This window comes from Geotrypetes seraphini, chromosome 1, assembly GCF_902459505.1.
Source record: "Geotrypetes seraphini chromosome 1, aGeoSer1.1, whole genome shotgun sequence".
Classification (NCBI taxonomy): Eukaryota; Metazoa; Chordata; class Amphibia; order Gymnophiona; family Dermophiidae; genus Geotrypetes; species Geotrypetes seraphini.
The window spans coordinates 485,239,244-485,259,114 of NC_047084.1; the positions used below are offsets into that span (position 1 = coordinate 485,239,244).

Genomic DNA, 19,871 nt, shown 5'->3' on the forward strand with positions numbered 1-19,871 from the left:
GTGAGTCTATCACGGAGCCTGGAATGGGCTCCACAATCGACTCACTTTGCCTTGTCGATCTACCGGTCCATCGCGATCAACCTATTGGGCACCCCTGGTTTACAGGTTAAATTTGACATATTTGCAGTACAAGATTTATCAATATAAGTTTTTAAACTAATGTGACACATACTGAGGATTTAGTACCAATATACATTTATATTTCTTTGTAATCTATTGGCCTTATGCAAGGGAGTTAGGGGAAGAGGTATGTTTTTATTGCTTTTCTAAAGTTAGAGTCCTTTAAGGGATCTAATCTGTGGGGGCAGTTGATTTCAATGGCTTGGTATGAAGTGGGAGTAGGAACGTTGTTTGGCAGTTTTTAGTGGAAGGGCATGACCAGAGTGTGTTCTGGGGCATATTTCATCCTGGGAACAGAGGAACCTGTTTGGTACATATGGAGAAATCTTAGTTGTCATGTAGCCTGGTGCCATGTTGTGCAAGGTTTTGAACATTTGGCTACAGGCAGCTAGTGAGCCAATGATAGAGCCTGGGAGGTTTTTTTTAGAAGTCCTATTGCAGTGTTTTGTACACACTGGATCAGCACCCTTGTTTTTATGGAATAGTTATAAAATAGGTGCTTTTAAGTACCTGGGGGTAATTTTACAGAAGATAATTTTACTTTCAATGGAAGTAAAATTCAGATGTCTCAATCTGTCCTCCTTTTTCTGGAGCTATATGGCAATCCTTTAAACTTATTGGTGTATATTGTATTAGCTTGACCTAGAAAGGGACAACAGTAAATCTATTGATAAGGACAGAGTTTTCCTTTCTTTTATACAACTTTTCCAGTGTGTACAAAACCTCCCAGGCTCTATCATTGGCTCACTGGCTGCCTGTAGCCAAACGTTCAAAACCTTGCACAACATGGCACCAGGCTACATGACAACTAAGATTCCTCCATATTTACCAAACAGGTTCCTCTGATCCTGAAGGAGTCTGGGACTGGTTTCCTAAGTGTTGAACTAAGTTTTATCTTTAATAAAATGTTGAATTATGTTTAGCTGCAGATCTAACTTATCTCATGTTCTAGCCTGCCTGCACTGGGTGTTTTAGCTTGGGCATTCTAGCTTCTTATGGCTATCTCAGCATATGATATTGTATTCCGCCCTCCTGGACATGTAACAGAAAGACTGCAGGGCTTAGATAAGTGACCTGCTAGTGTGAGCTTAGGACCAATGATTGTTAAGAAAAGTAACACGTGAAAAGTTTTTTTTCTAGAATTCAGTTGTATAGCCAGAAGAATGTATAAATATCTCTGAAACTTCCTGGTTTCGGGACTTCTAAAGCCAGCTTGGGGCTCAGGGGTCCGCATATGCTGAATAAACATCTGTGCTTTCTTCAAGTCTCTAAGTTTTGTGGCTGCCCAAAGTGACCTCTCATTCCCAGGATGAAATACGCCCCAAAACACACTCTGGTCGTGCCCTTCTACTAAAAACTGCCAAATAACGTTCCTACTCCCACTTCATACCAAGCCACTGGAATCAACTGCCCCCACAGATTAGATCCCTTAAAGGACTCTAACTTATTTTGACTTGTGTGCCTATCCTCTTATTCCACCATTTCCCTCTGATGAAATCCTTCTTCCTGTGTATCTCTGATATCAACCTGCTGTACACCACCTTGGGTGAATCTCTTGTGGTTAATAAATTCCCATAAATAAATTTCAACACCATAGCAAAAACTCCCTTCCCCCCCAAAAAAAAACCCCCAAAACCCAACAATCCATCCAAACAACTTTTCAAAAATCATTCCAAATGTGCCCGGACCTCAGTCCCTACACATAAAAGAGAATACCACTAATGAACTCTGTCTCAGCAGCCATATAACTCTTCCATTACTTCCTCTCATCCCTATCCCTTTCCCCTTCTCGTAAGCAGCGTGACAAACTTAATCTAAGCACACACTTCCAATGCGCATGCTCACCTTCTGCCACCCGCTTAAGCTTTTCCATTGGCGCACATGCGAGCAGGAAGTACATACGTCACGCCGCATAGATATACAGTACATCTTCCGGGAGCGCATGCGCTGTTCACCTCCTCGCCTAAAACGGCAGTAGCTCCAAAGTGGGAGTAGATGGAAGGTGGAGGGTAGTGAGATGGCGGCGACCCCTTCTCCTCAAGGTAACTGTTACCTGACTTCCTCCCTCGTCTATTCTCGTGCTGGTTTTTGGTGGTGACTGGGAGGGAAGAGGATGCAGCTTGCTGCTCTGTCCTTAGTTTTAAGTGAAATGGTTGTGATACTCTCGGGCAAGGTCGCAGGGGTATGTGCATCACTTTCGGAAAGGCACAGTAATCGAAATTGCTTGATACTTCTCAATGGTGAGACAGGTTGGTGTAAGAATATAATGCACGGAAAGAAGCGTATCAGGCGGGGGCACCTTATCAAAAGAAATTGTGAGTCAACGCAAGATCTTCATGTTAGGCGTAATATACTTTAAAAGGTTACAGTGGTGAACAGTTTTGGGTGGATTTGGTGATGTTAGGATTCGAGGAATTCCAAGATAGTGGGATAAGGGGAGGAAGGATGTCATGTAGGATCTTGAAACTAATGCAAGCTGGCCAACAGGTACCACCAGGGATCAGCCTGTCAGCTGAAGACCAGAGTCTGCATCTTCTCTACACAGACAAAGCTGAAGAATGCTCTAAGCACAAAGAAATCCTGAAAAGGAACGAGAACATCGAAATAAAATAAGAAAGGGAGAGCAAAACAGAAACACTCCTTCAGGCATGCTTACATAGTAACATAGTAGATGATGGCAGATAAAGACCCGAATGGTCCATCCAGTCTGCCCAACCTGATTCAATTAAAAAAAATTTTTTTTTTTTTTTTTCTTCTTAGCTATTTCTGGGCAAGAATCCAAAGCTTTACCCGGTACTATGCTTGGGTTCCACCTGCCGAAATCTCTGTGAAGACTTACTCCAGCCCATCTACACCCTCCCAGCCATTGAAGCCCTCTCCTGCCCATCCTCCACCAAACGGCCATACACAGACACAGACCGTGCAAGTCTGCCCAGTAACTGGCCTTAGTTCAATATTTAATATTATTTTCTGATTCTAAATCTTCTGTGTTCATCCCGCGCTTCTTTGAACTCAGTCACAGTTTTACTCTCCACCACCTCTCTCGGGAGCGCATTCCAGGCATCCACTACCCTCTCCGTAAAGTAGAATTTCCTAACATTGCCCCTGAATCTACCACCCCTCAACCTCAAATTATGTCCTCTGGTTTTACCATTTTCCTTTCTCTGGAAAAGATTTTGTTCTACGTTAATACCCTTTAAGTATTTGAACGTCTGAATCATATCTCCCCTGTCTCTCCTTTCCTCTAGGGTATACATATTCAGGGCTTCCAGTCTCTCCTCATGCGTCTTCTGGCGCAAGCCTCCTATCATTTTCGTCGCCCTCCTCTGGACCGCCTCAAGTCTTCTTACGTCTTTCGCCAGATACGGTCTCCAAAACTGAACACAATACTCCAAGTGGGGCCTCACCAATGACCTGTACAGGGGCATCAACACCTTCTTCCTTCTACTGACTACGCCTCTCTTTATACAGCCCAGAATCCTTCTGGCAGCAGCCACTGCCTTGTCACAGTGTTTTTTTGCCTTTAGATCTTCGGACACTATCACCCCAAGGTCCCTCTCCCCGTCCGTGCATATCAGCTTCTCTCCTCCCAGCATATACGGTTCCTTCCTATTATTAATCCCCAAATGCATTACTCTGCATTTCTTTGCATTGAATTTTAGTTGCCAGGCATTAGACCATTCCTCTAACTTTTGCAGATCCTTTTTCATATTCTCCACTCCCTCTTCGGTGTCTACTCTGTTATAAATCTTGGTATCATCTGCAAAAAGGCACACTTTTCCTTCTAACCCTTCAGCAATGTCACTTACATACATATTGAACAGGATTGGCCCCAGCACCGAATCCTGAGGGACTCCACTAGTCACCTTTCCTTCCTTCGAGCGACTTCCATTAACCGCCACCCTCTGGCGTCTGTCCGACAGCCAGTTTCTGACCCAGTTCACCACTTTGGGTCCTAACTTCAGCCCTTCAAGTTTGTTCAACAGCCTCCTATGAGGAACTGTATCAAAGGCTTTGCTGAAATCCAAGTAAATTACATCTAGCATATGTCCTTGATCCAGCTCTCTGGTCACCCAATCAAAAAATTCAATCAGGTTCGTTTGGCACGATTTACCTTTTGTAAAGCCATGTTTCCTCGGATCCTGTAACCCATTAGATTCAAGGAAGTACACTATTCTTTCTTTAAGCAACACTTCCATTATTTTTCCAACAACTGAAGTGAGGCTCACCGGCCTGTAGTTTCCTGCTTCATCCCTGTGACCACTTTTATGAATAGGGACCACATCCGCTCTCCTCCAATCCCCAGGAATCACTCCCGTCTCCAGAGATTTGTTGAACAAGTCTTTAATAGGACTCGCCAGAACCTCTCTGAGCTCCCTTAGTATCCTGGGATGGATCCCGTCTGGTCCCATCGCTTTGTCCACCTTCAGTTTTTCTATAAACACCCTCCTCCGTGAACGGCGCAGAATCTACTCCATTTTCTCGTGTAACTTTGCCAGACAATCTCAGTCCTTCTCCAGGATTTTCTTCTGTGAACACAGAACAGAAGTATTTGTTTAGCACATTTGCTTTCTCCTCATCACTCTCCACATATTTGTTCCCAGCATCTTTTAGCCTAGCAATTCCATTTTTTATCTTCCTCCTTTCACTAATATATCTGAAAAAATTATCTCCCTTTTTTATATTTTTAGCCATTTGTTCTTCCGCCTGTGCCTTCGCCAAACGTATCTCTCTCTTGGCTTCTTTCAGTTTCACCCTGTAGTCCTTTCTGCTTGTCTGTCAACTGCAGATTTCTACCAGTCATTTTTCCCATGGGTTTAGGATAAAATAATTCTAAATATGCTTACACTGGTTCAGCAATAGGGGGCACCATCCAAGAAAAAATCTTGAGGCATTGTGGATAACACCTTGAATTTCTCAGCTCAGTATGCGAAAACTGACTGCAGCCAATCACAGAGCAGCACAGGACTAGGCAAGAAGCGCAAAGGTCATGCTCCTGTGTTGTGTGTCGCTCTGCAAGGAGAAAGGCAGCTGTCCAGCAGGAGACCGCGCTGGACTACTGACGCTTAAAATAGGGCGGGGGAGGTGTATTTGGTCCATAAGACGATGCATCCACTTTTCCACCCCCTTTTGGGGGGTGGAAAAAGTGCGTTTTATGGACTGAAAAATACAGTATTTATGTGCTGAGGTGTTGGAAACAATTCCATGAGCCATGCTATACATGTTTTCCCCACTTGTTGAATTCCATTTCCAGTAAAACCAATTCTTTCAGTATTTTATGATGAAGTATTATGAGACCCTGTTTATTTAAAAGGTGCTCTCCTTGTAATTTTGGGTAAGTCACGTAATCCTTCATTGTCTCGGGTACAAACTCAAATTGAGTCCTCTCCAGGAACAGAAAAATACCTACTGTATTGAATGTATGTTGTTCCAATTGTTTTCAGTCTGGGGTGGGGTCTTTATATAAGAAAATAAAACTAAATTAATATTTGTAAAACTCTATACAGCAAGAGCACCAGTTGAAGATTTTGCCATCCATCTTGGGTGCAGATGATCATGTGTAGGTGTGCGACTTTAATCAAGTGGCTGCCTGTGCACTCCTACACTCAGGAGGAAAGCAAGTGGAATTTGTCTCAATTGCTGCTGTTCCATGTAGCAGATTACACATGGGAGTTTTTTTTTGGACTGCAGCCTTGCCTTGGTGCAGATTTACAAAGCATTAACTAAAAGTTATAGTTCCCTGTAGTGGATAGTATTTATTGTAAAGCATATTTACACACAAAAGATATACATCAGGTTGATAAAACAATTTTATTGTCTCTCTCTCTCTTCAGGTTTTCAAAATAAAAACAGGGTTGCTATTTTGGCAGAACTGGACAAAGAGAAGAGAAAGTTGCTTATGCAAAACCAGTCTTCCACAAATAACCCAGGAGCCAGGTATAGTTTTATGTGAGGTCATAAAAAGTTAAACATTTTGGCTCCTTTATACAGCCCTGCTGTGAAGAAACATAAGCACTAATAATGTATCTTGGGGCAGGGGGTGGAGAGCTGCTTTTAAGGAATTATCAAATTACTGACGTTACCAGAACAGTTTTTACCGTATTTTCACGTAGATAACGTGCACCCGTGTAAAACGCGCACACGGGTATAGCGCGCGGAAAACACAAATTTATGTACAGAAATTTTTATATACCGCGCACACCCGTATACCGCGCATGCTGCCTGACTCTCCCGTCGCCGCCCGACTCTCCTTTCGCCCGCCCCGACTCTCCTCTGGCCGCCCCGACTCTCCTCTGGCCACCCCGACTCTCCTTTCGCCCGCCCCGACTCTCCTCTCCCCCTTGAAGTCCTGTCCCCACCCTGAAAGCCTGATGCCCCCACCCCGACGTCTGATTCACCCCCCCCCCCCCGGCAGGACCGCTCGCACCCCACCCTGAAGGACCGCTCGCACCCCCCACAGCCTCCCGACCCCCCCCATCATGTAGAAGCTCCTACCGGTGTCCTGCTGCTTTCTCTTGGCGGTCCCGGCCCTTCCGTGAGCCCTGCGCCTGCGCTGCTCAAGCCCTCTTGCCCCAGCCAACCGCGGCACCCTCGACACGATCGGGGCAAAAGGGAGCCCAAGCCCTCTTGCACCGCCGACTCCCCAACTTCCCGACAATATCGGGCCAGGAGGGAGCCCAAACCCTCCTGGCCACGGCGACCCCCTACCCCCACCCCGCACTACATTACGGGCAGGAGGGATCCCAGGCCCTCCTGCCCTCGACGCAAACCCCCCTCCCCCCAACGACCGCTCCCCCAAGAACCTCCGACCGCCCCCCCAGCCAATCCGTGACCCCCCTGGCCAACCCCCACGACACCCCCACCCCCCTTCCCTGTACCTTTGTGTAGTTGGCCGGACAGACGGGAGCCAAACCCGCCTGTCCGGCAGGCAGCCAACGACGGAATGAGGCCGGATTGGCCCATCCGTCCCAAAGCTCCGCCTACTGGTGGGGCCTAAGGCGCCTGAGCCAATCAGAATAGGCCCGTGAGCCTTAGGTCCCTCCTGGACGCATTCAGCGTAAGATATAAACTAAACTAAACCTTGGGTTTATATACCGCACCATCTCCACGAATGCGGAGCTCGGCACGGTTTACAGGAAGAAAGATGAGAGAGGAACTACAGTGGAGAGATTAAAGAGTTAGGTGTAAAGGGGGAAGGTGAGAGGCCTAAGAGGGGGGAAGTGTTACAGTTTTGAGAATAGCCAGGTTTTTAGGTGTTTGCGGAAGAGTTGGAGGGAGCTTGAGGTTCGGAGAGGGGAGGTGAGGTTATTCCAGATCTCAGTGATTCTAAAGGGGAGGGATGACCCAAGTTTGCCTACATGGGAAATACCTTTTATGGAAGGGAAGGATAGTTTAAAAATTTGGGAGGATCTGGAGGAAGTAGGGGTTGGGGAGTTCCAGGATAGAGGGATAACGGCAGGAAAGATGCCATGTAGGATCTTGTAGGCCAGACACGCACATTTGAAGTGGATCCTGGGGATTACTGGGAGCCAATGGAGCTTAGACAGGAGTGGTGAGACGTGATCAAATTTGCTTTTCGCGAAAACAAGCTTAGCTGCGGCGTTCTGAATCCGCTGAAGTCTGTGGAGGCTTTTCTTGGTTAGGCTGAGGTAGATAGAATTGCAATAATCCAATCTGGAGAGGATGATGGATTGTACTAGGACTGCGAAGTGTTTTTGGTGAAAATAGGGTCTGACTTTCCTTAGCATGTGAAGGCTGAAGAAGCATTTCTTCACCAGGGATTGGAGATGTTCGTTGAAGGATAGAGAAGAGTCTAAGGTGACACCCAGAACTTTGCTTGAGAACTCGAGCTGTAATGGGGGGCCGGAGGACAATGGGATGGAGGAAGGTAGATGGTCTAATTTTGGGCCGAGCCAAAGGAGTTTTGTTTTGGACTCGCTTAGTTTCATATGCATTGTGAATGCCCAGGATTGGAGGTTCTTTATGCATGAGGATATGTTCGTGGAGAGGTTAGTGAGGTTCAAGTCGGTCTCAAGGAGGACGAGGATGTCATCAGCGTAAGTGTAAAGAGTTTCAAGGGGGGATAGTTGGAGTAGTTTCAGGGAGGACATGTAAATGTTAAAGAGGATTGGGGAGAGGGGTGAGCCTTGTGGGACACCACAAGTCGGGGTCCAGGGGGGAGGATGAGGTGCCGCTCATGTTAACCATGTAAGAGCGGGAGCGCAAGAATTTGGAGAACCAATCAAGAACTATGGAGCTAATGCCTATCTCGGAGAGTTGGAAAATTAGAATGTCGTGGTGGACAACGTCAAAAGCTGCGGAGAGGGTGAATTGTAGAAGGACAGCAAACTTGTTACGAGAATGCAGTTGCTGAACCTTAGAGATTAGAGAGGCCAATAGGGATTCAGTGTAGAAGTTGGGTCTGAAGCCATATTGGTAAGGTAAGAGGATGGAGAATCTTTCTAAATAGGAAGAGAGCTGGGTAGATATGATAGACTCGAGCAGTTTGGTGAGAAGAGGGATATTTGCTATTGGACGGTAGTTGGATGGTATGGAGGGGTCTAGGTCAGCTTTTTTCAGTAAAGGGGTCAATGCGATGTGTCCCATTTCAGTGGAGAATAGGCCTGATAATAGGGCAGAATTTATGAGTTTGGTAAGAGATGTGATGGCCTGTGCAGGGATTTTCTCAAATAGGTAGGAGGGAAATGGGTCCAGGATGCAGTTGCATGATTTTAACTTGAGGCAGAGTTTAAGGGTCTGAGAATCAGATATGAGCTCGAAGACAGTCCAGGATCTGTCGGCAGGGATGGGGTTGAGAGCAGCTAGGGTGGGGTTGGGTTCGGGGGGCACCAGAGAATTGTAGGAGATTGCGGGCGGGAAGGAGCGCCTTAAGGTAGAGATCTTATCATTGAAGAATTTTGCTAGGACCTCGGCTGAAGGAGATGAGGGAAGAAGGGTGGAGTCATTTTTAGTGGTTAGGGAGCGCCAAATGTTGAACAATGTGCCATTCTGGTTTTTGGATTTGGAGATCTTGTCTCCATAGAAGTTCTTCCTTGCTTTTTTTAATATTGAGTTGTAGAGTTTGATATTGATTCTCCAGGCCTGTCTGTCAGATGAGGTTTTGGATTTTTTCCATTTTCGCTCTAAGGCTCGACATTTTTGTTTCAGGTCTCTATGGAGTGGAAGGTACCAAGGGGCTTTATGGGGATAGGTGATGGATTTAGTGGTTTGGGGGGGCGAGGGAGTGGTAGGTGGACTTGGAAAGGGCGATCCAGTTGTGCCAATTGTTTTCAGAGTCTGCAAGCTTGGGAATGGAGGGGAGGAGGTTGAGGAATTTGGTCCAGAACAGATCGCTCAAAATTTTTTTCTGGAAGGTAATAGAATTGGGGGATCGGGGTGGGGATCTGAGATGAGACATGAAGATGGGGAGGCAGAAGGCCCCTAGGAGATGGTCTGACCACGGGATGTGTTCCCAACGGGTGTCTTTGGCAGACGTTTTATAAGCGGTGAGGTCGAGGAACTGGATGAGGTCTAGGGTGTGCCCTTTTTCATGGATAGGAGCGGATGTGGGGGGGGAGAAACCTAGGGAGATGAGGAAGTCATTGAATTCTATCGTGTCCTTGCTGGTGGAGTCGTCAAGGTGGAGATTAACGTCTCCGATGGTTAGTAATCTTTGGAATTTGAGAAAGGCATTAGTTATGGTCTCGAAGACAAGGTTAGAGGAATTGGACCAAGGGATAGGTGGACGGTATAGTAACAGGATGCCCAGTGGGTGAGGACGGAGCTCATCATTGATTGAGGCTAGCATATATTCTAATGAAGCGTGGGTGCCTCTCTCGAGGAGCTGGACATCAAAGAAGGATTTGTAGAGGAGTGCCAGGCCACCTCCTTTGCGGCTGATTCTGGGTGAAAAGAGGCCTTGGCAGCCATGGGTGCAGAGTTCGTTTTGTGTGAAGAGGTCGTCTTTTGAGATCCATGATTCTGTGATGCACAGGAATCTAGGATCGAGGTCCTCAAGGAGGTCCTTCAGAATTTGAATTTTATTGCATGCGGATCTGGCGTTGCAGTAAAGGGTCGGGACAGGGGTGAGAGAGTTAGAGGCATGGCAGGGGAGGTTAGCATGGGGGACAGGCTTTAGAGAGGTGGGATTGACTTTGCGGGGGTTTTTTTCTGGTGGGGTGATTCATGGGGCGCGTCAGGGTGGGGATTCTGGTGCCAGGGCCAGAATTGTGACTATTTGAGGAGTCGAGCAGGTTGGGAGAGGGAGGGTTCAGGCAGAGGGAGGTGTTGAGAGATGAGCAGAGCAGGAGTATAAGGACCCAAAGGGGTGGCTTCATGGTTTTTTGTGTTTTTTTTTGGTCAGAAAAGGGCCTTAGCAATGGGCAGAGACTAGTAACTGGAACTGGACAAATTCCAGCGGAGGGGCTTAGCGATGGCTAATTGGGTAAGAGCCTTTATAATGCAATCAAGTAAACTGTACAGATCACGATGGAATTTGAACATGGGAGACTTAAGCCAGGCAGGCAGAGTGGAGGCAGCGGACTGAGTTGGCCTACGTCGGCCAATTCTTTCCCTTGCGGTGGCTGGAGCCGAAGAAGGGCTGAGCAGGAAAGATAGCAGTTTTACAGGTTTGAAGAACGGTTCAGCAAGGGCTGTTGGGGGCAGAGTTGGTCTCCCACGACGGCCAACTCCTTCCCTTGCGGTGGCTGGAGCCGAAGAAGGGCTGAGCAGGAAAGATGGCAGTTTTTCAGATTTGAAGAACGGCTCAGCAAGGGCTGTTGGGGGTGGAGTTGGTCTCCCACGACGGCCAACTCCTTCCCTTGCGGTGGCTGGAGTCGAAGAAGGGCTGAGCAGGAAAGATGGTAGTTTTTCAGATTTGAAGAAACGGCTCAGCAAGGGTTGTTGGGGGCGGAGTTGGTCTCCCACGCCGGCCAACTCCTTCCCTTGCGGTGGCTGGAGCCGAAGAAGGGTTGAGCAGGAAAGATGGCAGTTTTTCAGATTTGAAGAACGGCTCAGCAAGGGCTGTTGGGGGCGGAGTTGGTCTCCCACGACGGCCAACTCCTTCTCTTGCCTTCCATGCGGAAGCTCAGAATTTGCAGAGAAACCGTTATCCCCTGCTGGATCGGGGGAGGGGCAGAGCAGTGCTTCCAAGTCCCAGCCGCTGACTCTGCTGCCTGCCTTTGGCTCCAGTGCGGCTCCGGCGTCTATCTAGTTCAGGCTTCAGATAAAGTTTTTAGAGTGGGAGAGAACTGTACCAGGCTCAATCGATACTGCTTCAATCCTCTGCTGGTTAGTATTTGTGTTGATTTTCAATTAACAGTCAGATAAAGTTTACAGAATGCAAGAAAACTGTATTAGGCAGGCAAAAACAAACATCAGCTGACAGCCAGTTCACCAGCAACTGTCAGTGAATCAAAATACAACTGCCAATTAGTATTTGTGTTGATTTACAATTAGCAGTCAGATCAAGTTTTCAAAGTACAAGAGAACTGTATCAGGCAGGCAAAAATAAACATCAGCCGACAGCCAGTTCACCAGCCACTGTCAGCGATTCAAAACTCAACTGCCAATAACTTGCAATCAGTCAAATCGCACTTCTGACTTACTTTTCAATGGCAGGGAGGATTAACCAGCAGTCAGCTCTCATATTTTCTCAGCAAAAACTGTCACACTGCTGTGAGACAAATATCAAATAATAAGCAGTAAGTGTGCCCAAGGGAGGAACTCAGCAGTCACACAGCCATCCCTGTTGCCACCAAGTTTCAACTGTGGGTTCTGATGACATGACGTGCGATAAGTGCTCGTACTGCAAGACAACGCTCATTTATTGAGTTAAAATTTAATAAAATGTTTTGCTCATCTTGCAAAACACTCGCAAACCACGTAACTCGCTATCCAAGGTTTGACTATAGATTGGATTAGTCCAATAAAAAGGTATCACCTGCAAGTTTGTTTGTTAGCCACAGCTGCTTCCTTCTGTGCTTAACTTTGTTGCAGGAGACAGCAAGCTCCTTCCCCACTGGCAGCTACTGCAGCCATATTTCAGCTTCATTTTGAGCAGTGTGGCACTGCATAATTCCTTCTGTTGTGAATTGTATGAACAAGGCATTACTACCAGCACACTGCAGTTGGGGCAGTACTGATGGTGCTGTTACTAGTCAGTAACGCAGGAAGAACAGGATAGTGGCATGGGAAGGCAGCAACAAAACAGGGGCACTATAATAATGTGAGGTTGGCATATTGCATGAAGGTTGCCAGAGAAGCAGAAGCAGTGGTCTTAACTGGTGGAGATTTGGGGCTTCAGTGGTAGCTGCAGTTGCACATGGAGGGGGAAGGAATGGACATGAAGTTTTTCATGACTCTGTGGCAAGAAGAAAAAATTCTATAATTACTGGTTGCTGAAAAATATCTTATGTTTTCATTAGGCAATGCTATGATTTTTCATTTGGAAACCAGCCTAGTGGTTTGATTTAACTAACTAGGAATAGGAAACCTGAGTTCAGGTTCTGCCATTATCAGAGGCTGGGACCTAGGGCCAGTCACTTTTATTGCCTATTATCTCAAATATTCACTTGCATGTAAACTTTGGGGGAATTCATTCCATAGATCCGAATGTAATTTGTTATAAGATGTCATGGATTTAACATATCCAAGAGTGCAGAAATAGTGGTGTCAGGGAAGTGATTTATTTTTACAGTTAGGAAAGTGTTATCCATTTTTAAACAATAGCAGTCCAGTTAAGATCAGTGCATTGCTAGGTTTACTGTATGTATATAAATAAGGCAAGTATATATATATATTTATTTATTTTTTTCTTGCAGTATTGCATTGTCAAGGTCCAACATCAATAAGGATTTCCGTGACAATGCTGAGCAGCAACATATAGCAGCTCAACAAAAGGCCGCACTGCAGGTAAGTACCATAGCTTGTTCACTCTCAGGTGCTGTGTTACTGGGTTATTTGGTAAGTGATTTGTCATGGATAGGATTGATATTTCGGTAGAGGATGACACTGATTTTGCCAAGAAATTTTATCTTGTAATTGGCATCTAAAAGCATATGCCATTATCATCATGCTAGACCAGTCCAGACCTATGAATTATGTACCCTATCAGCGTATGGAGGCAGAGACCTGAAGATAATGCTGATCTTCAGTATAACAGTTAATCCAACCAAAAACATTACAGTATTTCTCTGCCTCCAGTAAATGATGCAGGCAAACAGGTGTAGCAATTTCTGGACTCCCTGAGCTTCCACAGCTTTTAGCTCTGTGGTTGAAATCTTGCCAGCGGATTCTCTTAGGCTCCCTGGTTGAGGGAGAGGAGGACCATTTCCTCCTTTGGCTGTTGGGAACCCAACTTATGGACCTGCCTTCTCTCTCTTCTTCTTTTTTTTTTTCTTTATTGAAAAATTTTTAAAGCAAGAAAATAATACAGAAAAAAGAAATTAAATGGTTAGAACAGTCATTAATTAGAAATATCATCATACGTTCCAGAAGTTATAAGGGACCACAAGGGCCACACATAGGTCCCCTAAGCCCCAACAATCATTATATCTCTCACAATACCCAAGATATCATTCACACTCATCTGACTCATCTCTGAGCCTAGGAATTACCCCAATATCTTATTCTCCCTGGAAATAATTATTTTCCAGAAGCAAAAATACAAATTACATACACACAAAGAAAGGAAATATCATATATGAAAAGTAAACAAGCAAGCCAGATTTTATAAGACCAATATTTGTATTACAACTGCAGTATAAGCACATACTACAGAAAAAATGGGCAAAAAACACTAGTACAATAAAAACAATGATTTTCTTTAACATTCCAAAAGCTTTCTGCTGGCTGTCCCTAATTCACAGTATGCTGTAACACACACTAGCAAAGATGCAGGAAAAGGCTCAGATATTCGAATACTACCCCAATAATATAAATAACTACAAAATACACTCGTGTCTGCACTTTTAGTGCCGGGCAGGGCCGTGGAGTCGGAGACAATTTTGGGTACTGGAGTCGGAGTCGTGGGTACCAGAAACTAAGGAGTTGGAGTCGAAGGATTTATCTACCGACTCTACAGCTCTGGTGCTGGGGGGAGGGAGTGAGAGTATGTAAGCTGAGAAGTTAGTGAGAGAAGTGTGTTGCTGGGGAAAAAAATGGTTATTTACAAGCAAGCAAAAGACCTAGCTCTCTGGATGGCCGAAAGAAAACTCAGAAAAAGAGTGTATGCATGCAGAAAAGAGAGCTTGTTTTAATCAGCTGAGCTAAAACTCTGAAAGACTAATTCACTATCAGATAGCACATACTAACAGAATTTCCAGAACATATAATAGACAGTAAGTACAGTGGTTCGCGGTCAGCGGTTTGCAGTCCTGGTCATTCGCGGTATTTTCTGACCGCGAACCGCCGACAAGGAGAGGGCAGCGGGAGATGCAGGAGAGAGCAGCCGGAGCGCCGAAAGTGCAGGAAATCACTTGCGGTACGCTCCGACCTCCTCTTCCTGCACTAAGTCAGGCCTTATCCAATCAGGAGCTGCGTTTCAAAGCTGCTTTGGGGGGGTGTGCTGGTGGGCAGGTAGCAATCTTGGTTTGCTCGGGGGGGGGGCAGAGAGAGATAGGCAGGGGGCCAGGGAGAGAGACAGACAGTAAGAAAGAAAGACAGACAGACAAGGGGTCAGGGAGAGACACAGACAGAAAGAATGAGAAACAGACAGGGGGCCAGAAAGACAAACAGACAGTCAGTGGCCAAGGAGCAAGCGAGAAAGAAAGAAAGACAGACACGGGGCCAGAGAGACAGACAGAAAGCGGCTAAGGAGAGAGAGAGAGACAGAAAGACAGACAGACATGTCTATTCTAGCACCCGTTAATGTGTAACGGGCTTAAAGATTAGTCAGTATATATAGTGGAAATCGGCAAAGATGGTCAAGAAGAAGTGGTCTCCTTTAGTGTCAGCTTCAGAGAGCCAGACAGATGAATCTTAGTGTGAATGAGAGAGAAAACAGAGCTAAGGAATAATTAGATAAAGGTAGATGCACATTACCTAAAGACAGTTGTATAAGGTGTAGCATGATAATTGTCAGCAAGCATACATACAGAAAGAAGAGAGATGTTTTGTCAGTCGTAAGCATTCAGAATTGTATACACACAGAAAAGACATTCATACTGGGAGTTCCATTGAGGTTGCAACAACTCCTGCAGACCCTCAACACACACTGTTCACCAAGCACTCAAAAGTTGCAAACACACAGAAAGATGGGGATTTAAAAATCCTACTGGACTTGCGAAGTCAGCTTGAATTCATATGGTTTTGGTCCCATTACCCTCAATGGAAATGCCAATCAGTTTTCCCTGACCTTTGGGAAAATTTTATTTATCTGACCTTAATCTTTGAAGTTTCAGTATTCCCATATGAATCATAACCTTACTATTAAAAAAATAATGAACTAAAGATAACACTTCCTTATTATAATGAAATCATGCACAGATGTTTGTAATTCCTTGCCCAGAAATAATTTCAAAGGAACAAATTGCACTTGGCTATAGATGAGGCAAACCTAAGGGCTCCTTTTACGAAGGTGCACTAGTGTTTTTAGTGTGCGCTACAATGCCGTGTGCGCTAACCCCACGCTATATGCAAAATACGCCAGCTCTATGGAGGTGTTAGCGTCTAGCGTGAACTAAAAACGCTAGCACACCTTCGTAAAAGGAGTCCTAGATGTTCAAGATGGGGGCAAAAAGCACCAAAATAGCCAACATTTTGGCTTACTAGGCCACACGCTCAGAAAAACCTGCTCGATTCCATTATACCTTATCTGATGGGTACATTTGTGGAATAATTTACCAGGACATCTGAGATTATGCTCAGACTATATTAATTTTAAGAAATTGCTAAAGACCCAACAATTTGTTGCTACCTATATGTAATGTGGCTGAAAATTTTCCATTCTGCTCTAGGTGTACAGCCACCATATATGGATGAGAAGAAAGTCGTGGTGTGTTTATGTCAACTTTTATGAATGTTTTGATATTGGTAACCACTTAGAAATTAGGTGGTATATAAATGTATTAAATAAATTACCTTGGGCCTACACTCCAGGACCCAATCAAAGAGAATTGAACATGATGATTGAAAAAAGGCAGAACAGATGTCAAGATTAAGTCATAAGAAAAATATAAGACAGTTCAAGGAGAAGGAGGCCTGCTGGCAAATATTCTTGTGCACAATTTCTGTGAATATTTCCATCCAGCTCCTTTGGGGATTAACCCTTTCTTTCTCTGTTTGCTCACTGGTGTTTCAGCTAGCCAAGGCCTTAGTGCATTTGTAAGAAAATGCCAAAGATGAAAAAATTAAGACGGCTTATACTGTTTGTTAAACTCTATGTTCTCCATGCACTTACAAAGTCCACAAAAAACAGTCTACCTCCACCCACCTCCCCCTCAAAACCCCCCCCCCACAAGTATACAATCTGATAAATACCTAAAGTCCATCGATTTAAAAAAAAAAAAATCCTACTGCAAGCCATCCTTCCAAGAGATAAATGGACCCCATATTTTATTAAAAAAAAAAAAAAAAAGTCAACCGACCAGTTTTCAGGGCAGTTAACTTGGTCATCAAGAAAATATAATCCAGTTTGATAAACATTCTCCACGGAAGGGAATGATTAGTTTTTCCCCACTCTCTAGTCAGTGCCAATCTGGCTGCCACAAAAATGCTTCTTAGGCCTCTCTTGGAGGCACACTTAGCCAGCCAAACCTTTAAGATTACCACAATAAATTGACAAGAGATTTGTATACAGTGTGTCTCTAACATTTGCAGAGTTGTTTGGTGCATATTCATTGTGTTGATCCTGAAAACCTAACCAATAAAATGTACCTCCTAAGAGGGTTGTAAAGCACTGTTGTATCAAACCAGTTGAGTCCATTACGTGCATTTTGAACAGTAGTTCTGGTGTTTAAGAACATCGGGCTTTTCTTTTACAATATGTGCATAAAATAAGTGGGATGTGAGGGGGGTGGGAATTTTGGTTCAATAGCTTATAAAAGATTATTCAAATAGAAATCATATTGGGGTGGTATGCACATCTGTCTTTATGTTCTTGAAAGTTCCTGCAGTAAATTTTTATGCTGGAAGGATTAGAGAGAGAAACTAGTTTGGGGGTGAATAATTTCAGAAAAAAATGGATTTAAATTATTTAGGATATACCTTAAAAAATCTATAGAATAATTTTGATTTGATTTTTTTGTTTGTTTTGTTTTTTATCTAGTCTGGTTTTGTGAAAAATCCTTTTCTACTTTTTTCCCAAAATTTTGTTTTTCTGTTCATGTGAATTTCAGGCATGGTGCAGTTCTATAGATGTTGGAAAGAATATGCTTTTTTTTTTAAACTGCATAGACTTTCTCTCTTTTTTTCTTACTATGGCACTAATTCTTTCAAAACAAAGTTCCAAAAGAAGAATCTTGAAAGTACTAGAATAATGGTGGGGGGTTCTTCACCTAGAACAAAATTATAGTATGTTTATTTTGATGTGCTTTAGTTGAAAGCTCTTTAAAAAAAAAATTCCCTCTTGGATAAAACACTAATTTAAAATAGTTACAGTTGACATGCACATATTAGACCATTAAAATCTAAAGTTCTGATTGTGGTCTCTGTTTAAATGTGCAACAAATCATACATCAGAACAAACCACCATTGGATTAGACCAGGGGTAGGCAATTCTGGTCCTCGAGAGCCGGAGCCAGGTCAGGATATCCACAATGAATATGTATGAGATGGATTTGCATGCACTGCCTCCTTGAGATGCAAATCTATCTCATGCATATTTATTGTGGATATCTTGAAAACCTGACCTGACTCCGGCTCTTGAGGACCAGAATTGCCTACCCCTGGTAAGACCAAAATATACTATTGGAAGCTAGACAATAAAGTGTTGCAGGTATCACCTATGCGCTTAGTTCAGCAATCTTGTAGAATTAAGGATAATATAACTTAACAAGACATTTCTGGCGTTGCTCCAGAATAATTGGATAAGTGATAAGGCATTCTCAATCTTACCATCGATAGTATAAATGTGCACACCTACTGAATGTTTCTTGTACACCTGAGGCAAGCTTTAATGCCAAAACACAGACTTTGCTGTTTGTGCAACAAATATTGAACTCGATACCTGATAAAAGACTGTTTGACTTTTTTCAATTAATAAACACTTGATGTGTACAGTTCCATCCCTACTCTTTTACTATTTGTTAATTCTACGTGGTGGGTTTTCTTTTTTTTGTTGTGTATTTTAATATAATGTAACACTGTCTTATTTTCTTCACAGCATGCACATGCACATTCATCAGGATACTTCATAACCCAAGACTCATCTTTCGGAAATCTGATACTTCCAGTCCTCCCTCGTCTTGATCCTGAATAAGGGACACTGCTTTTAAAAATTGGAAAGCATTCAGTGTTCTACATTCATTACCAATTATTAATAATGGTAATGGTGTGGTGGGGACTATTGAACCAAATAGAGATTGGGATTCAGTAGAGCCTTCAGGAAGAGGATTTTTTTACCATACAACAAAATTCTGTGGCAAGCTCTGCTAACATACTGGCTTTCAGAAGAAGCCATGATAAGTGGGCAAGGACTGCTGGGGGAGGGGGCGTAGGAGTAAGGGTGTTTGGGATAAGACCCTCAATTGCTTGCACAAGAAAGCTTATTTAGACCCAGTAGAGATGCCAAAAGAACTGGAAGCCCAGATCAAAGTACAGGAAAAGCTGCACTTTCTACCCTAATCCATCATTCCCTTCCACTTGAGGTGTGCTGCCTGGGAGAGATTCTGACAGAGCATTCCAGATGATTAAGGGCTAGCAAAGGGCATTTTGTTTTAAATGCAATATACAGTTACAATAAGGAAGTGGGTTTTTATTTAACATTAGAGTTTATACAGTGTGGGGGGGTTGTTTTGGGTTTATTTTTTTTAAATAAAATCGAACTGGAATAATTTATGTTCTGTTGCATGTTTCTTCAAGCATGAACAAAATAAGTTGCAAGTTTTAAAACTATTATATGGAGTTTTAATCTGTGAAGATAAACAAATGGGTAGCATAATCAAATTGATACCAGCATCAGGCAGGCTGCAAACAGCCAGTTAAGAGCTTGCATCTGCTAGCCGTCCACTGCTGCTGCATTAGGAGACCTTAACAAGACAAAAATGGAACCCTAAATGGAGAAGGTACAACAACAAGCTAACAGATAAAGAACCTCCCTCACCCCAAGAAGTCTGCAAAGATTAGGGGAAAAGAGATGAAGTCCAACTCCAAACTAAAAAAAAAGGTAAAAATAATTCTATAATTTAAGAGTATTAAACGGACAAGCCCTCAGTCACACAGCAACCTCTGGAAACTCCAGGGAAAAGCTGTCGCGGGTTTACACCCAGAAAGGTGTTAACTGCGAAACATCCCCGGGCTTGCTCCGGATAATATTTCTAGTGCTTAACTAGTGCAAACGTGCAATGTGTGAAAAAACTGGACGTTTACTTTATTTACTGCTTGTGGATCACCATCTCCACTACACACGGAGAAGCTAAGTTCTTACAGGCTGTGTATTTTTGAGCTTGGTTGGATTTGGACACTAACTTTCCAGTTTGGCCCCCAGCTTAGGGGTAAGAGATGAACTCCTTCTTTATTTTGATAATGTGTGTTTTTTTCATTTGAGTTTTTTCACACATTGCACGTTTGCACTAGTTAAGCACTAGAAATAT

The 19,871-nt window shown here is 43.9% G+C and overlaps 1 protein-coding gene across 1 annotated transcript; it reads left to right on the forward strand.

The window, feature by feature from the left end:
• The first annotated feature begins 2,037 nt into the window (after positions 1–2,037).
• Positions 2,038–19,115, forward strand: INIP (INTS3 and NABP interacting protein). The gene is made up of 4 exons (XM_033926001.1): positions 2,038–2,162; positions 5,955–6,057; positions 12,942–13,032; positions 18,443–19,115. The coding sequence occupies exons 1-4, from the start codon at positions 2,138–2,140 to the stop codon at positions 18,536–18,538; spliced, it is 315 nt and encodes a 104-aa protein (XP_033781892.1). The 5' UTR covers positions 2,038–2,137; the 3' UTR covers positions 18,539–19,115.
• Positions 19,116–19,871: the final 756 nt, after the last annotated feature.